This window comes from Sinohyriopsis cumingii, chromosome 15 (assembly GCF_028554795.1).
Source record: "Sinohyriopsis cumingii isolate HCF-2022 chromosome 15, ASM2855479v2, whole genome shotgun sequence".
NCBI classification, from domain to species: Eukaryota; Metazoa; Mollusca; class Bivalvia; order Unionida; family Unionidae; genus Sinohyriopsis; species Sinohyriopsis cumingii.
Window position 1 is genome coordinate 12,098,207 of NC_142975.1, and position 21,433 is coordinate 12,119,639.

Sequence of the window (21,433 nt, forward strand, 5' to 3'; positions counted from 1 at the left end):
ATCTTGAGTGAAAAACGTCAAATGACTCAAGTTCAAACACCATAGACTAATTTATAGTCATGGCAAACCAGCGTATATAAAAAGGGTCTGTGTCTTGTCCTTTCACTATTCATTTCACTCTCAAGCCGAGCACAACGATGGAAGAGACTAACCAAATCGACCGTTTCGTCAGAGCTTTGCGAGGGGTCATTAGAAAATTCTCTTCAGACCAGCCGACGGACTACTCTCCTTCCTTTCGAGATAAAAGTCAAGATACTTGCTATATCTGTCAGAAGAAAGGGCATTGGTCTTCAGAGTGTCCAGACCGTCAAAAAAGAAAAAAAACAGGGGCTAAAAAAGACAGAAGTCAAGATACCTGTTATTATTGTAAAGAAAAAGGACATTGGTCTCCAGATTGCCCAAAAAAGAAACAAGAGGAGTCAGAAGAAAAGAAGGATTCTTCAGAAGAAGAGAGGGATTCTTCGGAAGAAGAGAGGGATTCTTCGGAAGAAGAGAGGGATTCTTCGAAAGAAGAGAGGGATTCTTCAGAGGAAGAAAGAAGACAATTCTATTTAAAAGAAGCAAAGAAACAGGAGAAGAAAAGAAGAAGGGAAGAAAATGAGGAAAAAACGGTGAAGAAATTCAAAAAACAGAGAGACTAAACAAGGAGAAAGAAGAAATCAATGAACTTTTAATTAAAGTGTTCTGTGGTGAATTGTGAATTGGATTGTAAAAAATGGAGAAAGAATACATGAATGATATAAGGTAAGTGTCTTTGAGTTTTGATTTTAAAATAAGAAGCTACACTCACGCACTCATACACAGACACGTACTATAAGGGTAAAATGGGTGGGGTTTATTTTTGAGTTATTGGCAAATTGAAATTGTATTTCTTTTCGAGAAATGTGGGTGGCCCTGAAAAGGGCCTTTTTCTTTATGGTGTAGGAGTGATTTTAACCAATCAACTTTAACTGCCTTAAGCCTTTGCCACGGCCAAGGCCTACTTCTGATGATTGGGTTGAAATCACTAAGGGAGGTACGACAGGCTTAGTCACAGGGTTGGCGTGTTTAGCTCGGGAAGGTCGTATTCTCTTCGGTCGTGATAAAGAAGTCTGATACATTTGTTTCAGACTTCTTAATTCCGCTAAAATGTCCAACAGTACCGTAGCCGTTTGATTTTCACCCTCTTGTTTCTTTGCTGCTACTTCTTCTTGCTGTTGTTGCTGTTGTTTTTTTCTTACCTCTTCTTGTTGCTGTTGCTGTTGCTGTAGGAGAAAAGCTTGTTCTGATTCCTTTTGTCGTTGCATAAATTTCTCCAATTCTTCTTTCTGTCTCTGTCTAAAATTCTCCACTTGCGGTAATGACGAAGGTTCCGGAACAAATTCTTGCGAGGTAAGAAAATCCACAAAATCCCAATGTACCTCTTCTGAAAGTAAGTCCGGGTTCCCTTGGGCGGTCTCCCCTGCTGGTGCACCCCAATGGATCGTTTTCTGAATTTCCGTCATGTTGAATCACTGTCGCATAGATTGACTGCACACAAGCGCTAGCGAATCTATATAGACCAACTGACGTCACAGACTAATCTCTTCGGATTGGATGCGGGCTGACTGAATTTTGTAACGCGTGTTTGGATTGGTGAATGAACTCAATCCGTTTCAATCCTACCTCTACCTATAAATAAGCGCAGTTCAGTGCATTGATTCACTTGTTCTCGTCGCTTCAAGATGTGGACCGATGTGCAATCTTCTACGCTTGTGTCTTCCATGATGTTCCGGACGGACATACCCATGTATGTCCGATCCAAGTGGACCGTTGTCCACAGGACAAACACCAGTCTGTGGATACGTAGGATCTACGTAGAAAGACAAGGATTCCTCAAAAGAGTCCTGATTTACGGTCCTACAGTGAAACGCAGCCTAAGGACAATGAAGAAATCCAATGCGGTGCCCTTTATGTTAATGGATACATTAACATAAACTCAAAGGCCCTTTTCAGGGCCAGCCATATTTCTCGAAAAGAGATAGCCTTTCCATTGCCTACCCATTTTTAAATTTAAATTTAAATTTAAATTTAAAAAAACTTTTTAAAAAAAAAATCCCATATTCAATTCCCCTTGTCCCTAGACAAACCCAAACTCTATTCCCATTGTCCCTATACAAGCCCCACAATTTATTCCCCATGTTAATTCCCCTTGTCCCTAGACAAGCCCAAACTCTATTCCCCATGTTCAATTCCCCTTGTCCCTAGAGTGGCCCAGCAATTTTCTCCATGTTAAATTTCCATTGAGGCTAGAGTGTCCCAGGGGTCTCTGTAATGCTAATTCCCATTGAGGCTAGGGTATCCCCATTTACTACTCTTTGGTATGACTCGGCCGGGGATCGAACCCACGACCTCCCGCATCCGAGGCAGACGCTCTAACCACTAGGCCACCGAAACGGTTGTCTTAGACGAAATGAATAAGGTATATTTCAGAAACTCTTCAGCCTCTTTTTGTTTTGATAACTGGATAAAAAAAAAAATTGGTGATCATAATGTACGAGTCTTATAAATAATCATTATCTTGTATGGACTTGAGGTATTTGTTATCCACGTTCGTATCCTTTATCATGTATCAAATGTACCGTTTGTGTCTAATTGCCCATATCGCATGCTTTACACAAATACCGTTTTGTATCTTAAAATGGTACGTTCAGTTCTTCCCTGAAACAGGATTCTAACGCAATAACCTTCTCCTTTCATTAATATACCATGTTGAATTGTGTCGTTATCTGTATGTACATGCGTGGAGACCAGACTCCTAATTTAATTCCAAAAGACTAATTTTTCTCTTGGTAATACCGATAGAGGTTTCTACTTGTTCTGCACGACTCCATCAAATTGGACACTGTTGAAACAATGAAAATGATATGCTACACGACTAGTTTTCATCCAAACACTGTCTGACTGTATCTCACCATTTACATCCGGGGTACCCGTGCGATGATAGTGTAACATGAACATTATTTTATCCCCCTGTCTCCTGCTAATTACAGTAATACCTACAGGTATGATTCTTCCTGAAAAATATATGTATTAATAATGTGGTAATTCCCAGCAAATATTTGCAATTTATTATCTGGTTTTGTGAAATTCTACATGCCATCAAAATATGGATTGAATTCATAACTTGCAAGATAATCATTTTGTAAAGGTTTATTTAGGTATCATTGCGGCGCAAACGTTTCATTAGCGTCTTAATTCACCATACTATGTCTTTATTTTCTTCTAATTACTTAAAGACAAGCGTTTATTAGCATCTTCAAGTACATGTGTCTGCATCTATATCCACGCACAAAGTTCTTCTTGTTATCTTAATATGCCTCATTAATATCTTTGTCGTGATCTATATCTTCAAATAAAGAAGATATATCTAACAAGTTAACGTATTTTTAAATCTTCATTCTCACAGTAATCATTACTCTTTCTGCGCACAAGAACGGTCCGCTATATACATATGTCATATTAATGTCTTGGCCTTCAGCTATGTCTTCAATGAGAGTGTAAAAGAAAACAAAACAAACTTTAAACAAACAGAAAATTGTCGAGCCGATGTAATTCACTGTGCTTAATTCTTTCTACCACATTTATTTCACTAGCTCTTCTACAATCCAACGCAATTAACACTTGTGCATTGTCTACCTAGACAGTGAAGCACGCCATACATTTCATACATACCTCCTTCTGGCAATTTGCAAACAATCGACTTCTAGCTTGTAGTAAATAAGTTACCTGGTCGTTTTAGGTTTAATTTTCTATTTCCTTATACAATGCATACGTGTGCTATCGCAAACAAAAGGACTTGAGTGTTACAATTAATTTTTTTAAATTAAGAAATATGATAACTCTCAGTGATCATTATAACCTTATTGCTTCATCAGATCAGAATATCAAAGGTCATCCGAAAAGAGATAATGGCGCCAGTTCCTAAAATAGTCTTGAACTGGATGAATATTTAATCTGTGATTAAAATTTCTTCTCCACCTACAAATGTGTTTGAAATCTAGTTGGACGTTTACTTGTTTTAGGGAAGTTTCTTTCTGGTAACATCTTCCTTACATTCCAGATAGCACTTTGGATTTTCATTATTCCCCTAATGGCGAATATTTCATAGATTTGATACGGTGAAAATATACTTCACTATTTGTAATAGTTAAACGTACCATCTTCCTCAGCATAAAACTCAGATGTTTATTCTTTAAATTTAGACTTTAATGTTACCTTACTCATTCTCTTTTAAAATTACTCATTAGATTTTCGTCAGCATATCATCCCTTTCATCTGAAAGTAGCCTATCCTATAATAATCAAAATGTAATTATTTTTCCTTGGTTTCCACTATGAGAAAAATCTAACAATATTGCACTTTTCAATTTTTATTGACGTACAGTATACATGTCTATAACGGAAGTAAGGCTTATAGTCCATGAAATACACACAGTAATAGATAAAAAATGACAAATAATATTATTGAGAAACAACAACATTTAAGAAGAAGACATTTTATGTATTAATAAAATCTATACAACACCTTAATATGAACACACACACACACATATACAATTTTATTAGGTGGAGAACAAAATGGCACAGAATCCTTTACAATCAGCTCAAAATACGTTTGCGACAGAATTGGCAGTAGGAATTTGCATAAGAATGTATGATTATATAAAAGATATGGAATCTGTGATTTGATCAAATTTTGCTCGATCTTGACCATACATAAGCAATGCTAAGTTTAACAAGATGGTATCACAGAAAGACATAACGTGTACTTAAATTCTGCACTTAAGTGGTTTACAAAATTCTTCTACGTTACATAACTGAAACGGTATCAAGCCGCTACACAGTACCCTTCCTAATTGTTTTTACTGTATATAAGTGTTAAATGTTCAATTACAATACAGATTACCTTTGACATTCGAAATCATGCCCAGCTCGACAAAAAACAGACAAAACGCAAGCTCTCGAACGTCAGCCAGCCTCCATACTAAGCTGTCTATTATATATAATCTATATTTTGCATTCATAAGGCACACATTGGAATCAAACTCGTCTTTGTGGAGGAGACTCAGATATTCTGGCCAATATGTTAGAGTCTTGCCATTAAATCATATCTGAATAAGGAAAAATAAACACATGCATCAGTAGTACTTTTGGAAATGTTTGCGGTTTTGAAACCCTTTTAAGTTTCTTTAAAGTGCAGCAGAAACCTTTTCTTGTCCAACTTCTATTGATGATTGCTCTAAAAACTCCTTAAAAGGAAAAAGCTTCGCAAAAGAAAAGGCGAACACAAATATGCAAGACAAAGTCGCGTCTTATTTTAAAAAATTACGATATTCGTATTATTGAATGTTAAGTTCCCACTTTCGTATGTCTTTTTCTCCACATTGTTTTGAATACTGTCCTTAATGTCGAAGAGCCTACACAGTATCAAGACAGTTCATGACGCATCGCAAGAGTTCGAGGACATCTGAATATCGAGTTTAGCAGAATATATCAGTGGTGCTAGCAAATATTTAGGGTCAAGGAAGTAAGTGGTCCTTTGCCTTAAATAGTATATATTCATGACAAATAAAGAATACTAGTTAATATGAGATCAGTTTTAGCTTTTGTTTTGTAGGCTTTCATTTACAACAGGCACTATGTACATTTACTTCTTCTTTTAAATAATTTTATAAAAATACATTGACCAGTCTTGGACTTAATGCAATGAAATACTGTAATCTTTTACACTTACTATGCGAATGTATGATATGTTCCAGGCAGTTTTAAGGGGCGTTTTTCTTTTATAGAACGCAATAGTTACCCTAGGCTGTTTTCCACTGCGAAGAACACACAAAACAATCAATACAAAATCATTTACTGGTCGGCTCGAGATAGTGCGTAATCTCCATATGCCAATATGAATTAAAAGAGGCCCTTTCACCGAAAATCCTCTTTGGGGATGCTACGATGGAGGGAAACTGCCAGAAATTAGTGGAAAGGTTAGTGACTTTATTACATGCGCTTGGTAAAATAGACCATAGGGAAACATCACGATAGCTTAATGGACTTATTTGCACAAGTAAAAGAATGTTTTCCAGTAAGCGCAAACATCAAAAGACAGGCTAAATATCAGGTCTGGCCAGCTTAGTGGCAAGTTCTTTGGAAACCACAATCCTATCAGCGCTTTCTGGTCTTCTCGTTTAACAAACATTGCTGGCATTACATACTTCGCCTTCTACAAGGCCATTCGTCTCGACAGAGTTGTATCCTCCGTGTACAGGATGGTGCGTAGCTGAAACGGAAAGTTGTTTGATTCTGTAACGAACTCACTGTCAGTGTTATTTCATTATTTACATTTTATTTTGCTTTGCATCCTTTCTGTGACATTAAATGGATAACTTGCCAATTACTAACTCAATATTGTTTGTTCCAGAAATACCTCTCATTCCCAATAAATGGGGTGTGGGGTGTGTGCAAAAACAGCTATTAGACTGAGCGAATTTTGTTTTCAAAAAGCAACATTCATCAACAGCTGATAGAATGTTATTGAGATAGTGTCTTATAAAGTGTATTTGATTTCAGCTAATTTCAGATCTTGGTAACCTTTCCAGATGAGTCCATTTTTACCGCAGGTGTAATATGCTATTTAGATAAACCGATATCATAGTTTGTCCATATTTTATAGACATATAATAGCACTACAGGAATGTTTGTATACGTAATTCATTAAACTATCTAGATGTTGTATTCAACTTTATAGTTTGTTTATCCTCATGTGGAAAATAAAATCTATTATGTTATGCTATTTCGTGAATTAATGGATGTTAAAACAAAAAAGAAAGATTATATATATATATATATATATATATATATATATATATATATATATATATATATATATATATGCAAAAATATAACAAACTGAAAGCAAACGGTGCAAAACTAGTTTCTAGATAGCTTAAGCGCACTAATCAATTATTTTTTAAAGGCAAACACAAAACAGAAAGATGACAAGCAATAAACAAAAAAAAAAAAAAAAAATAGCGTTGAAATTATATTTAAAAAAATTAAATAGCTATTTCTACTGGAATAAAAGCTTCAAGATGTTGTATATTTCAGACAGTTAGCTTCATCTTGACTGATTATGTTGTACACTAGTTTATATATACCAACCAATGGTTGAGCCATATCGCCATGCTTTTTCCACCATGTATATATATATATATATATATATATATATATATATATATATATATATATCATCCTAGCAACAGGAACTAGTTCAAAATAACACGCATTTTTGCCATATAACGCCGACAGTGAATTAATGGATTATATGAGACTTATACAATCTTCACCATGTCTGCTTATATATTCTTTCTTCTTGTTTTTTTTGCTCCATTTTTAACCATCCTTTCTCGCCACTTCGAAAGTTAAATATAGCACTTTGATATTAAATAGTTTATTGCGCACCAGTAAAAGAATTAAACATCGATAATCCCCATTCCTTTAGATATCTTTGTGATGATCCTTGAAAACTAGAAGCTTGTTATTATGGAAATATCATTGAATTCGTGTCCGTCTGAAGTGGGACTATTATTGTGCGCAGGTACACAAAACATTGTAGATCAGTAAACAGCTGACATTACCGTAAGACATATGCTACTTTAATATGTTTCATACTAGGATAATCAACACGTTCTGGCATCAAGAAACGAGAAAACTTCCTTGTTCCGAGTGACTAACGGATATACTTCACTGATTGGGTAATTCGGTATTCTCACGATTTGCGAGTCCCAAATTCTTCTCAAAACATATCCCTCCAGCAAGTCATTCAGTACAGGATGTTTGATCATGTGTCATAGTAATGTAACAAAAGCTGGACACGGCTGAGTGATTTAAAAACAGAACTCTTTCCTTTAATTCAGACAAATAAACTCTTGACAATAATTAAGGCATATGAAAAAGCTAGAGTCGCTTAAGGTTTGAGTCTCCTCCTCAGCTAGTTCACTTTTTATATTGTGCCTTTGTGGCACAAAACACAAAACCAAACTAATCAAGCATTATCTTCGTTTAAACACTGAAAGGTTGGGTGTATAAGCGATTCAGCTGGAAAACTTAAATTATCCGACATCAAACTACAAATAATAATGGCCACTAGTCTTTCATGTATTTCAATAAAAGGTATGATATTTACGATATTCTCGATACTTGTAATTCACAAAACAATTATGCAGACTAAGACTCGGACTATGGTAGTGACTTTGATATTCATAAACAGATATGCCAGTTATTTACAGACTGGTCAAAAATGAATGTTATTTGCTGACAGCACGGGTAATTTTTTTTATGGATACTTTTAAGTCCAAAACCAGTCCGTCAATATCGCTGTTACTGCTTAAAAGTAAAGAATGTACTGCAACTTTATTTACGTTGGATCGGGGCGACGGGCCGCTCGTCACGCAGAATTAAACGCTGTCTCTCTACGCTAAAGGTAGCATTTCTTTCAGTAGGTGTGGCTGGAATGTATAAGATATATACATGTCATATATAAGGTATACATATCACATATCAGGTATACATGCCATATATTAGGTATACATGCCATATATCAGGTATACATGTCATGTATCAAGGAAGGAATACTACTAAGTAATTTTCCACTATATACTCAAAGAAAAATTAAACGTCTTTGACATTTTCTTTTTAAATAGATTAGTTTGCAGTAGAAATTTGCTCTCATCAGAACCGTACAACTTTACAGCTCACACACACGCATACACACATGTATATATATATATATATATATATATATATATATATATATGTGTGTGTGTGTGTGTGTGTATATATATATATATATATATATGGGACGAGTGTTGATGTGTGTGTGTGTGTGTGTGTGTGAGGAAAAGGGGTAAAGAAATACAAAATAAGCGGTATATTTCTATAATGCATATCGAAAAAATACTGTCAGTTATAATTTTTTTCGCAATTTTGATCGAGACGAAAATTAAAGGACGATAACTCCGTTCAGTCCGAACGATGTTTAATTCTATGCTAGAGCAATAAATACGCTTAAAATGAGAGTGTGTGGACTCAAACAATGATAAAATGCTGTAAATTCAATTCATTCAAACGTCTCCTCTGGTGATAATTACTTTGGTAAACACTAATGAGTCATTTTCATATAAATCTGAGAATTTTGCAAGAGGTTTGTAAGATATGGCGGGGACAAAGACATGACGGGGACAAAAACAGCATTTAATAAGAGAAAAATCACAAGTATAAATGAACGATGTATATAGTTCCTACCTGTTGTGAATGATATGGGCGTTGACTGTGGAAGTAATAATTATTTATCAGAGCTAATTTAAATATCTAACCTTATTAAACTGATCTTTTTTTCTTCAGAAAAATCTGCTTTTTATATAGACTTATTCAGACATAAAACAATAAGAGCAATATTCGCCTTAATCAGATGAATATTTCGGAAAACAAGATAAAAAATATTTAGCATTTCTAAAACCTGGCAAAAATGCAATCGGCCTTCATCTTTAATAAAATGCGGTCTCAAAAGTGGCAAACACCAATTGTTATATTTTTCACGCAATTTTTAACTGCAAGCATAATTATTCATTCCTTATAAAATACAACAAAAAATCACTAACTTACAAACAAGTCAGCCCTAAGCTATGACTAAACTCTGGCAGAAAGAACATTATTGAAGAAAATTTAATCAATAAAGGCGTTAATGACAACACGAGGGATGTATAGCAGGTCCAAACTTTGAAATTAATGTAGGTTAAATCAGATTTATGTTTGGGACAATATGGGTCAATCAACGTGGCGTTCCTTGCGAGCAAAATACCAAAATTATGTGGTTATCGTTTCAAAAGGAAAGGTGAAACAGGCAGTTAATGTGGACGCTTCATTTTGGTAAAGGTGTTTGGGACCTTGTAGTAGCACTCTTTAGAGTTCTAGAGGTACGTTTCTTGACAACGCAACTACACGATTCATGCGGGTAGGATGGCGGTACCATAGTCCATGGGCATGCAAGCAAATTCATATACGACAGTTAGTATTGTGACCAATGGGTGGTATACCCAGTGTTCTCGTAAATACGAATCACCTTATGAGTATTTATCGTAGATACGCTGACCATTAAGTGCTTCGTAATTTAGAATATATATATATATATATATATATATATATATATATATATATATATATATATATATATATATATATATATATATATATATTAATAGATCAATTATTAGGAAGAGACTGAGCTGAAGGAATTGGTCAGACAGGAAGAATATGCATCTTTTAAGAAAAACGCTAAAGACGGACTTAACAAACGAATAATTGGAAAGATACTCTGTTTGGAAGGGTCAAGGTTCTGAAGACGGATTTCTGCGAGGGCAAACAGAGCTACATCGTCTGTGAACATATATTATCGGACGAGGAGCATCATACTTGCTCTCGTCTTTCAGCTTGGAGAGGACGTACAGTTTTCTACGGGACCTGGTATGCGGGATGACACCTTCCATTTCCGCGTCAAAGGCATAGTTCGGCATTACAGAGAAGATGATAAAGAGTGCTGGTGTCAGGACGCAGTTTTGTTTCACTCCATACCTGATCTCAAAGCTGTTGAACGTGGAGCCGTCAAACTGTTCAGTGCCATGAGATGAAATGATTCAGCTGAGGAGTTTTGCAAGCCAGGCGCCCTTTTTCGAGTATCATAAAGTGTCCCGCCCTGCTGATTGTATCAAATGTTGTGGTGAGGTAGACAAACGCAATGTTAGTTCAAACTGCTCTTAGCATTTGCCTTACAGATAAGACCATTTCCATTGCATAACTCCCTACTCTGAAGCCCCACTACGCGCCTACGGATGAATTCGATATACAAGTTGGTGGAGTCTCCTAAAGACCGTCCTTGCAAAAGCATGCCTTTTAAGGTTCAGGAGTGAGATGGCGTGGTAGTTGCTGTATTACGAACATTAGCGTTTCTTCTTGTGTAGCATGATTATGCTGGCGTTGCGCAAGTGCTGTAGGACTGTTTCTTACCTCTAGCAGATTAGATGGAGGCTATTGGGTTATGGTAAAGGGCTGCACATTCCACACTTTAGCACTTTGACTGGAATTCCGTCCTTTCTTGGCGTGGTACCACTTGCCAAAGAATGTATGGATCGGTTGAGCTTGTAGCTCCTATATGATAGGTACCTCTATTGGGGCATCAAATAGCTATCTGGGATATGTCAGTTTAACAGGAGTACAGCTAGACGCGCTCAGTGAGAGAAATGCTTGTCCCTGTTCGTAATCACTCACCATCCAGTTCCTTCAAGGGAGAAACTTTAGTGATAATGGAGCTAAGGGTCGCCTTGATCCCATCATGCATGGATCGGATGTTTCCTGTGTCTGATGCGAACGTTTGTACCTGGTTTCAATCTGCCTAGTATTGCTTAGCACAGTGTCTGATTATATTCTGCACACAATCAGTCAACTTAAGAGCCCGAAAAGTTTATGGCATTGGATTTAGGTTATATTGTAAATTGGCAGAAACATTTGTCCCTATGTTAAGAATTTTTTTAAATGAATGTGTCCAAAGTCACTGTTTGTTTTCAGTCTTGATTTCGCCAAATGTGGTGATACCTTACTCGTAGATCACTTACCTCATGACGCTCCAGACTTCTTTAGTGACCTCGTTTATGTATTATTCATTATAATCTGCGCCATGACATCGGTGTAGTGCACACATTGAACGCTGTCTTTCATGCTACATGTTGATGTGTGACATACCTACATGGTTAGATCAATGTGGCTTCAGGGACCACAAGCTTAGTCTGTTGCTGACAGGTGATTAGTCGCTTTCCCATTCTGCAATGTGATAGGTGCGGGTTTTGTTGACTAGGACGCTTTTATTGGTACTAATCTGTCGGGTGGATGCCAATAACCCGATCCTTGGTGATACAGTGATACTTTGTGCCAATGTTTGCCGTTAAAGAGTGTACTTACGATACAAAGCCGCTTCCGAACGCACAGTTCCAGTAAAATCCGACAGTTGTTAATCATGTCTCAACATGCTGACTACGATCTGGGACTCTGATTGAAAACGTCGATACGCAAGGGCTTCTCGCCATGTGACACATGCTCGAGGATACCATGAAAAGCGTCACAGGAGCGGTCTTTGCTTTTAGAGGATGCGTATACTCTCGATACGTTTTTGGATAGATGCATTTCAAAGCACTGCTAGAACTAGCTAGCTATAACGCTTGATTATTGTAGAAACAGAATTTTGGTTTAATTCTTACATATATGTGTTTGTGTGTTTGGTATTGAAATTCATGAATGAATAAATTTTCCTGTATGTGACTGACACACACACAGACACACACACACACATATATATATATATATATATATATATATATATATATATATATATATATATATATATATATATATAATAACGATTTATATATATATATATATATATATATATAATAACGATTTATATATATGTATATATATATAATAACGATTTATATATATATATATATATATATATATAATAACGATTTATATATATATATATATATATATATATATATATATATATATATATATATATATATATATATATAATATAACGATTTACGCTCGCGTAAGGACATTAATGGGAGGTGTGATCTACAATTTCCTGCCAGATTTGTCGTGTAACGCGCTGACAAGGGCCAATATTTTTAAAGCTTTTAATCACGTATTCTGCCCAGCCAATCGCAATGCTCTCGCTGTGGCAGCGCGCGGAGGGATTCTCTCTGCTAGAGACTGTGGCGTCAGTTGAACCAGTTTCCTTCCCGTATATAATTGTTATATGCTATATTGTTGTTAATGATATGTTTGTTTATTTTTGTTGTTTTTTGTTTGTTTATTTGTTGTTAATTTTTTCTTTCTCCATTTGTTCGGTTTTTAGGCAGTTGCATCCGCAGTAATCTCTTACAAGGTTATACGGCTTCTACGGTCTCGTTGTTTTATAATGCCGCTCGCCTCATTTTATCATTTGTTAACACCTTTACTTGATATATTTTGTTCAAAGTTACATTGCTGTAAATAGTTTAGGTTGAGTCTGCTCAGTATATAACAATCATGTTTACGGCGGTTGCAGCCTCAAAAAATGTCTGTATTATATGCTATGTCTCATTGTTCAATTTCTTAGCATGTTTACGCAATAGTCTTTGTCCACATAGGTATGTTATGCTGTAAATATATAGCAACTATTTGGTTCACTAATATTATTTATGTTCAATACAAAGTCACGAAAGTGGCCAGCATCAAACACAATGTTTGTCTTTGTTTTAATTATGTACCCATATACTTTGACTTTGTAATATTTGCACGACTGACCTAAGGTACTCTGTCATTCACTCTCTATCTTTCTCTCGACTCTGTCGATGTCGGAAATAGTAGGCTGGTGCATGTACATTTCATTTTACAATCTCATCAAACAAGTTAATAATACAAACCATCGTTCTCATCCACTTTCTTTCAGACAATAATTTGCATCCTTCTGCTACATGTGCATGAACATATGATATATATATATATATATATATATATATATATATATATATATATATATATATATATATATATATACTTTCTTAAAAATATATCAATACTATTTCATTTTTTTTCCTATTCTCTCTTTTCTTAGTTTGTTCTTTAATCTTGAAACGCAAAATAATTCTCTACACCAGATCACATATTTGTCTTATTGAAAACCGATTGCAATATTGTTCCAATGTCTAATGTATTATATGCGTGCGTTTTATCTTAATGTCAATACTACCTGTGTCAAGAAATCAGAGTTTGTTTTTTATGCACTTATTTACTTATTTTTGTACAAAACTTGACATTTATAATTTTAGAACATGACTTTTATCGGCACCATAGAAGCAGTGCTTTTTCTGATGCAATTAAACATTACTGCTACTAAACCAGATTGCTGAAGTTTCGAAATGCTACACCCAGAGTTTACTCGAACAAAATACAAGCTAGGACCTAAACTATTTGGTATAAATATAGGTCTAAAATCAAATTGAAGCAATTACACGTCTGAACACTGGACTTGACTAGAATCTATGCTATTGAAATTGGGGTGTAGTTAGGACTATTGAGGACTTACCTTGATCATTCGAGACAATAACCTGGTGTAAAAGGTGGTGAGGTGGATTCCTTCTTTGTTTATATACAACATACGCCAGAATGGTAGATAGTACGATAACTAACAGGATGAGCACCACAAGGAAAGCTCTGCAAGAAAATAATATCAACAGATAAAGCAAATTGCAATATACCAATATCTGAGTTTTGATACAAGAAGACTTTTGTCAACTTCATCGTTCCATAGTTGGCTCAAAATCACGCCTATACACCATTGCATAACAAATTGTATTCCCTTTCATGTTATATACAATTTCTATAATTATTGTTCTAATTTGAAATAAGGAGATATGTTACAAACGTGAATTTAACATATACGATATGTAAAAGCTTCAAGTCACAATACATTATATTCGAATCATGTTAGTACAGTTGATAGACTTTGACAATTACCGTCAAACTGACTTCATATATGTAAACTAACTGTATTTAAGAACTAAAGGGGCCATTAGAACCTTCCATAAACTGAACTTACTTTTAAAGTAGTGACCTTTGTCTTATCAAGAGAGTTTAAATCAAATTAGAATGCGCTGACATTATCGCATGACCACTTGGCCTCACCTTGTACCTTGCCGCCAACTTTTAAAAACCAAATATACAGATTTGTATCGGTACTAGAGTCATGTCTGGAAAAGAATTCCACCAATGACCTAACACACATTTTTAATATGATGCTGAATATATTTATTCAATCACGTTGTCCAATCGCTCAGAATGAACCGAAAGTTTTAAAATTCAACCGGCTTAATCTCGTGTAATTTAGTGTTTAAATGACTGAATGATTTTGTAAATCATTCGTAAATAGGATGAATACAACATACATATATGGTTTATCACTCAGAAATATCACCTGACCATGAATACATCACAGTTAAAAAATAATTTCCATAAACAGTGTCGTAGGCTCCTCACGGCTCCCGATGATATAGTCAGTGCCTAAGGAGTTTTGTTTACATAGTTCTTGGTTGATGGTAATAACAACTAGAGTAAGATGCTCATAATAAGAAAATGAAGCTAGTCTGGATGGTTAATCAGCAAAGTTTTGTATCCCAAGATTCCTTTAAAAACGTTTAAAATGTGCTCTTCATTTCATGCATGATTGGTACAGATCGTCAGGAGACACTGGTATAACATGCTGCTAAAGTCTTGATTTTATCAAACCTTTCAAGCAATGAAATAGAAGATAAATTGTTTCATAAAATCACAGCTTCAAATCGAACTTAAGCTGTGTAATATTTCATGGAAGGAGGATAGATATTACTGCACATTTCATATATGTATCATAAGTAGTTTTTAAGAGAGAGAGCATGATAAATATACACCATCATGCATTCTCCTACAGAATCCAGGGATAACAAATTCCGTTCTGTCTAGTGTATATTTTTAATTCTTTAAACTTAATCCTTTATACCTTGATATCTTTCAAAGGAATCTGGAATGACTGTGTAGATAGATGATACTTAATTACCAGGTCGTCATGCGAGTGTGTCTGCTACACACGAGTGCATAAAACACCGATTCATTTGCATCATGTTTTGTTGATGCGTGCTTAGTCGTGATGGAATATGGACTGGTGTGTGCAGGCAAGGCGATGGATGCCTTTTACAGACGGACTTGGGTTCGAATCTCCATAGAGTACGAATTAAAAATTCTTTAACCTCTATAATAGTAGCTACTTGCTAAGCGATGGGAACTCGCATTAGAAATGGAAGAATAGATCAGTCCTTTGAACACTCTTTTCTGCGTATGGATCTCACATTACCTAGGAAGGGATTAGTCAGTTTTTCTATCGCTCTTTTCCGTAGAGGGAATATACGCTAGTTATTGAGGGATTGGTTAATTGTTTGCACACTCTTATTGTGAATAGAATTTACATTAACTCTGGAAGGATTGGTGAAACATTTTAACTCTCTTTTAAGTGGTTTATATTAGCCATGGAGGGACTGGTGAGTCCTTCGAACATTCTTACTTGTGAAGGGTACTTACATCAGCCATGGAGGGATTGTCGAGTCCTTCGGACACTCTATGATATCGGAATCGGTGGTCGTTCCATGGGCCTTTGGAGTAGTCTTGGTGCTTGCAGGCTTGGGTTTTTTGCCTAAAACACAGTACGAGTATGAAACCTAACTAACAATATAAGACAACAACAAGAATTCTTTAGGTTATTTTACAGAGCCAAAATACTTTGCATGGGTATATGACCTGAAAGATAGGAAGCATGCCTATTGTCACAAAAGGTGGAAAAAGCTCAACTGTTATCTATTTTGTACTTAAGATTTCATACTTGTGATCAGTTGATCATATATAAATGAATGAAATCACGGTAATTGTTTAATGAGAATAAACATATGTAAATGTTTAGAAGTAGCATGTTTACTGAATTTAGTGAACACATACTTAGCTTATGGTTACCTCTGGATTATCTGTACAATGGATGGTATACTCAGCAACGTCAAATTGAAGGGGATTATGTTTATGTACTTATGAAAAATTCCACTAAAAACAAAACAAATTAAAAACAAAGGAGTACTATTATTATTATTAGTATTATTAAACAAAATCTCAATCTATTCACAAGATAACTAGTTGATGTTGTTATAATCAATTTATTAATGTAGACAAGTTCCCTTTTGTTAAGTAGATTTGTTTTTAATTTTGGAGTGCGAGAGGTAGAGACTTACTTGAAGAGGAAGGTGGAAACACAGTAAAGCTTCCGTTCCTGTGTGCATTTCTGAATGAAAGAAAAAGGCTTTCTTGACAGCTCAAAGATAAACATACTTATAGTGATTTGTGTTTCATGCAAAACTGTTAAAATGTTTGATTGCAATGAAAGAAATGTCTATCAGAGTCACGCTTTAAAGAAACTACTGCTTTAGAAAGTAACGCTGCCCAGGTGTTTATAAATTATGCTAGTGAAAAGGTAAATCCTGTGACTATCACCTAAATATGCTCTTTGATTTATGCCCAAAACATGATAAGCTTCTTTTCCAGTTTTATAAGTAACCTGCATGCGAGTCATCGTGTGTGTATGTATGTGTGCGTGTTTCTGTGCTGGATTGTTTTCTTCATTCGATTTTTAAAATGCATTTAACAAAAGTTTAAAACTTATTTGCGCATGTCCTAAAGAAAGGGACAAAAAAAAAAAAAACGAATTTTCATGTAATGCGTGTAATGTTAGTTTTGTTAATTTAATTATTAATGCTATTAAAATTTGAAGGCTCAGTTGTAATTTAAAGATTAAAATATAAACACAAAACCATGTGTGTGTATTTGTTGTTTTTTTTTAAATTAATATCTAAAACAACATTATTATTATAACGAATTATTTAAGGTAATTATTAGCATCATTGTCGGGGAAAAACAAATAGAGAATGGACCTCCTATAAGATTTATCGAAAACTGTCTTGAAGATCGACTTGTACCAAGGAGATTGTGTTTAAAACAAAAAATACACATCGGGAACTATGCACCAGCACAATAATTTTAACGACAAAATGACTCTATTAGAGAATATTTTTGGAAATTTGCTATGCTAATGAGTGTAAGAAGAAAAAGAAAGAAGAGTAATACAGATAGACTAAGGATTAGATTAATGCAGAGATGAACTTTAAACGCTGCGGAAAGGAAGTTTGTTTGGATTTTCATCAGAAACTAGTTACAAGCACAGAATCTAAAAAGGATAACTTTTCTTTGTGCAAATTAAACAACTAGTGAATCTGCAAAAAGAAACTGTCAATTCTTTATTACAAGAAGAAATATCATCATCAAAAATAACCAGAGCAAAACCTAACTAAAATATACAACAAACTGAACTATCAGTTGTTAATAGTACTAAGACACCATAGTAGAGATCATTCAAGAACTATAGCAATAAACGAATCTCACACAAAAGATGAGTAAACTAACAATGAACTGCAAAATAGCAATACATCCTGTAGGTGTCAAGACTGCACCTTCAGCCAACTATTACTACGGAGAACACAAAAAACATGACAAATATTTCCAAATTAATAAGTGAACTGGATTGTCAACCAAAAAGCGCAATAGCCCTAGGCACAAAATCGCACATTTATGCCGAAACCGTCAAAAATAGGGCGAAACATTTGTACTACACCCAAGCAAAGATCCAACGATAACAATCAGCAGCCACATGAAAAGCCTGGAAGAACTTTAACATAAATCAAAAACGGGGAAAAAACAGGCGACTAAATTCAGAAATAGAACAAGAGAAAAAAAAGAAAGGACAAAAACAAATTCAAAGAGGACATTATGCATACGTTTACGTTTATCGTTTATCTGATCGGATACTTATCGACACTGACTAATTTCTAATCGGTAAAGGTCTCACAAGCTTCCAAGTAGTAAAAGCTCTTGATAAAACTGGCATAAGAAATCTTTAAATATACACGAATAATATTTAATAAATAATACATTATACTGTTTATCGCTATGTATTCATTTCTGAATCATTATTTAGATATACATTTTTCTCTTCAAAAGGAAAAATAGCAATTACAAATGATGAAAGTTTGCTTTATTTTTATAACATTTCTGCTTACAACCATTCCGTTTCATTGTAATAGCATGGTCCACATCCTTCGTAATCCTTGAAGGTATATTTTGGGCATGACTCGCAGACTGAAATACAAAAGGAAGGACAAGAAACACGAAATATAAAATGATGTTACTGTTACGACTCTATTGTCTTAAACTAAGTGAGAGAAAAGAGCGACAGAAACAATTTCAGTAAATATTCAACAAATAAATTTATTTTCCATGAATACAAAGTGAAAATTTAAAAAGAACTTACAACATTATGAATTAAATCCCAAATAGTCCTAAAATTTCTATCACATGTCCAAATGTATGAAGTTTAAACTGAATTCCAATAGTGTTCCAAGTAAATTCCAAAAGTGAATGTGTTGGTGTTCCCGTAGTCTCGAATATACTAATATGCCAATTGCCTTGAATGTGGTGATTTGTCAATTTTCATTAGAGGTGACTAAAAAATATAATCGAAATGTCCTTGCCTGAATTGTCTATAGTTCCAAATTAATATTTTACCCAAGGGTATTATTGAGCACTTTATATATTCAGTGAATAATTCTAATGTAAACATGTTTATATACCCCTGTACTTGACCTATGTCAAAATTTCAATTTTCTGTAAATATTCGGTTACGTCAGTAGGAAATTGCCTTTGTGAAAGCTTTTAATGTCAGAATCAGGACTGTATTTAACTCAAACTGAAGTAAACATGTTTTACAATTAATAATGATCTGAATATTTAATCCACAATCATAGAGAAATATTAGCTATGCATTATGTTGTTTACCCCCTCCCCCCCCCAAAAAAAAATTGATTTTGCACAAAAGTCAAGTGCACAATAAAGATATACATAACATATAATTATGGAAAACAGCCAACAAACAATACAAATTAAACAAACATAACAGTTGCAAATACTTGAACGTAATCGCTATATTAACACACACACACACGATAAAGCAAAACATCAACATACATTAAACTTAAAAAATAGGACATATTGAGCATCACCAAAGGCGTTGTCTGGAGCGCATCCAAAACACAAGAAATTCTAAATGGGGAACGTGTCACACAAGGTCAATGTAAAACCTCAACATTTTTTTTCTTCTATCATTAATATAGAAGATGCAGTAATTAATTTTCATATGCAATCAACGTTGAGTTGAAGACAGAGCCATATGTAAATTCTGATTTTTAAATTTTATCTTCAAATAGGCTTCACTTCTGCAAAGACTCTGCATATAACAAAAATGATATTCACAGACTACGGCACCAGCATAAAAGGGTTTAAAAGGGATGCTAAGGAGAATCAATGAATATCATAAACTGTGCTTGATAAAATAATACCCCAAAATCTTTGTATTACTGTTGTGAAAGTTTTAAATAACTTATCAAGAAATTGACCAGACTGATTTTTGTTACGGCAATTCAATTTGATATAGGAGAAATAAAACTGTTTTACTACATTTCACGCTTGTGAGTATGCACAGATAATAATTTACATAACCCACGTCTTTGATTTACTCTTGTTTATATATATATATATATATATATATATATATATATATATATATGTATTGGTATTTACCGTACATGGACATTTTTATCATATCAAGGCAAAATTAAAATGGCTTCTTAGAGACATACACCAGCAGCCGGGAAAGGCTAATATGGTGCATTCCTGGGCAAGGCACTTTACGTTGAAACTTACGATTAAGAAACATAAGCATATTGTATTAAAATGTAGAAGGATTACGAAATTGTAAATAACTTGCCAAATGCCATAGGAAGGAAGGTCTACGCGCAAAATAAAGTAGCACACCGCCATAATATGTATATCAATCGGAACACGCTCGGGCATTTCCAACTTTGACAGGAAAAACACATCAGTCCTTTTTGTATTACTAGAATTAAGTATTTAAGAGATGAAATTAAGTAGAAAATACCACACGGTGATCTCATTGGATAGATTTACATACTCAAGTGTTCAAATGTTGCTGAGGATATTCTCTCAGGATTTATCAGCGTTCACTTTCTCTTCATAGCGACATGAGTAAACACCATATAAACACCTAATGCAACCACGCAGGCAAAGAAATACACATCACACATCGATTGTGCGAATATATATATATATATATATATATATATATATATATATATATATATATATATATATATATATATATATATATATATACGATAAGCAAGTGTTATACCTGGGAATGTAAACGCTTATATACGAATGTTATTTATGCTATTGTCTCTTACTTCCGGTCAGTGTGTTCATAGTCATGCTTTTAGGACAACTCCTTGTTTCCTTTATTGCGCACCTGCATGGGTCATCACCGAAATAACAATTAGTGTAGTTACAGATGCATGGTATTCCACAAACTGTTTGAGGTTGCTCCCTTGCAGGCATTAGCTCCCCTGAAAATAAAACGTTGTAATCACTCTGGGCCCATCTAATCAAATTAATTTGAATATGATTATTTCCATCAATGGAGTAATGGGAATGAGATGTCTAATTTGAATATGATTATTTCCATTAATGGAGTAATGGGAATGAGATGTCTAATTTGAATATGATTATTTCCATCAATGGAGTAATGGGAATGAGATGTCTAATTTGAATATGATTATTTCCATCAATGG

At 34.5% G+C, this 21,433-nt stretch overlaps 1 protein-coding gene across 4 annotated transcripts in view; it reads right to left on the reverse strand.

Annotated features, from left to right (window-relative positions):
- Positions 1-4,374: 4,374 nt before the first annotated feature.
- LOC149781268 (uncharacterized) overlaps positions 4,375-21,433 on the reverse strand; it is a 103,109-nt gene continuing 86,050 nt past the window's right edge. For 3 of the 4 annotated variants that reach the window (XM_089935355.1, XM_089935353.1, XM_089935356.1), the window contains exons 4-10: positions 21,050-21,208; positions 18,791-18,869; positions 16,913-16,962; positions 16,218-16,329; positions 14,194-14,321; positions 8,435-8,521; positions 4,375-6,294 (exon numbers count right to left, since the gene is read on the reverse strand). In XM_089935355.1, the coding sequence (XP_089791481.1) occupies positions 6,203-6,294; positions 8,435-8,521; positions 14,194-14,321; positions 16,218-16,329; positions 16,913-16,962; positions 18,791-18,869; positions 21,050-21,208 (707 nt within the window). In that variant the 3' untranslated portion in view covers positions 4,375-6,202. The remainder of the gene's footprint in view (positions 6,295-8,434; positions 8,522-14,193; positions 14,322-16,217; positions 16,330-16,912; positions 16,963-18,790; positions 18,870-21,049; positions 21,209-21,433) is intronic. The other variant, XM_089935357.1, reaches the window with a different exon arrangement.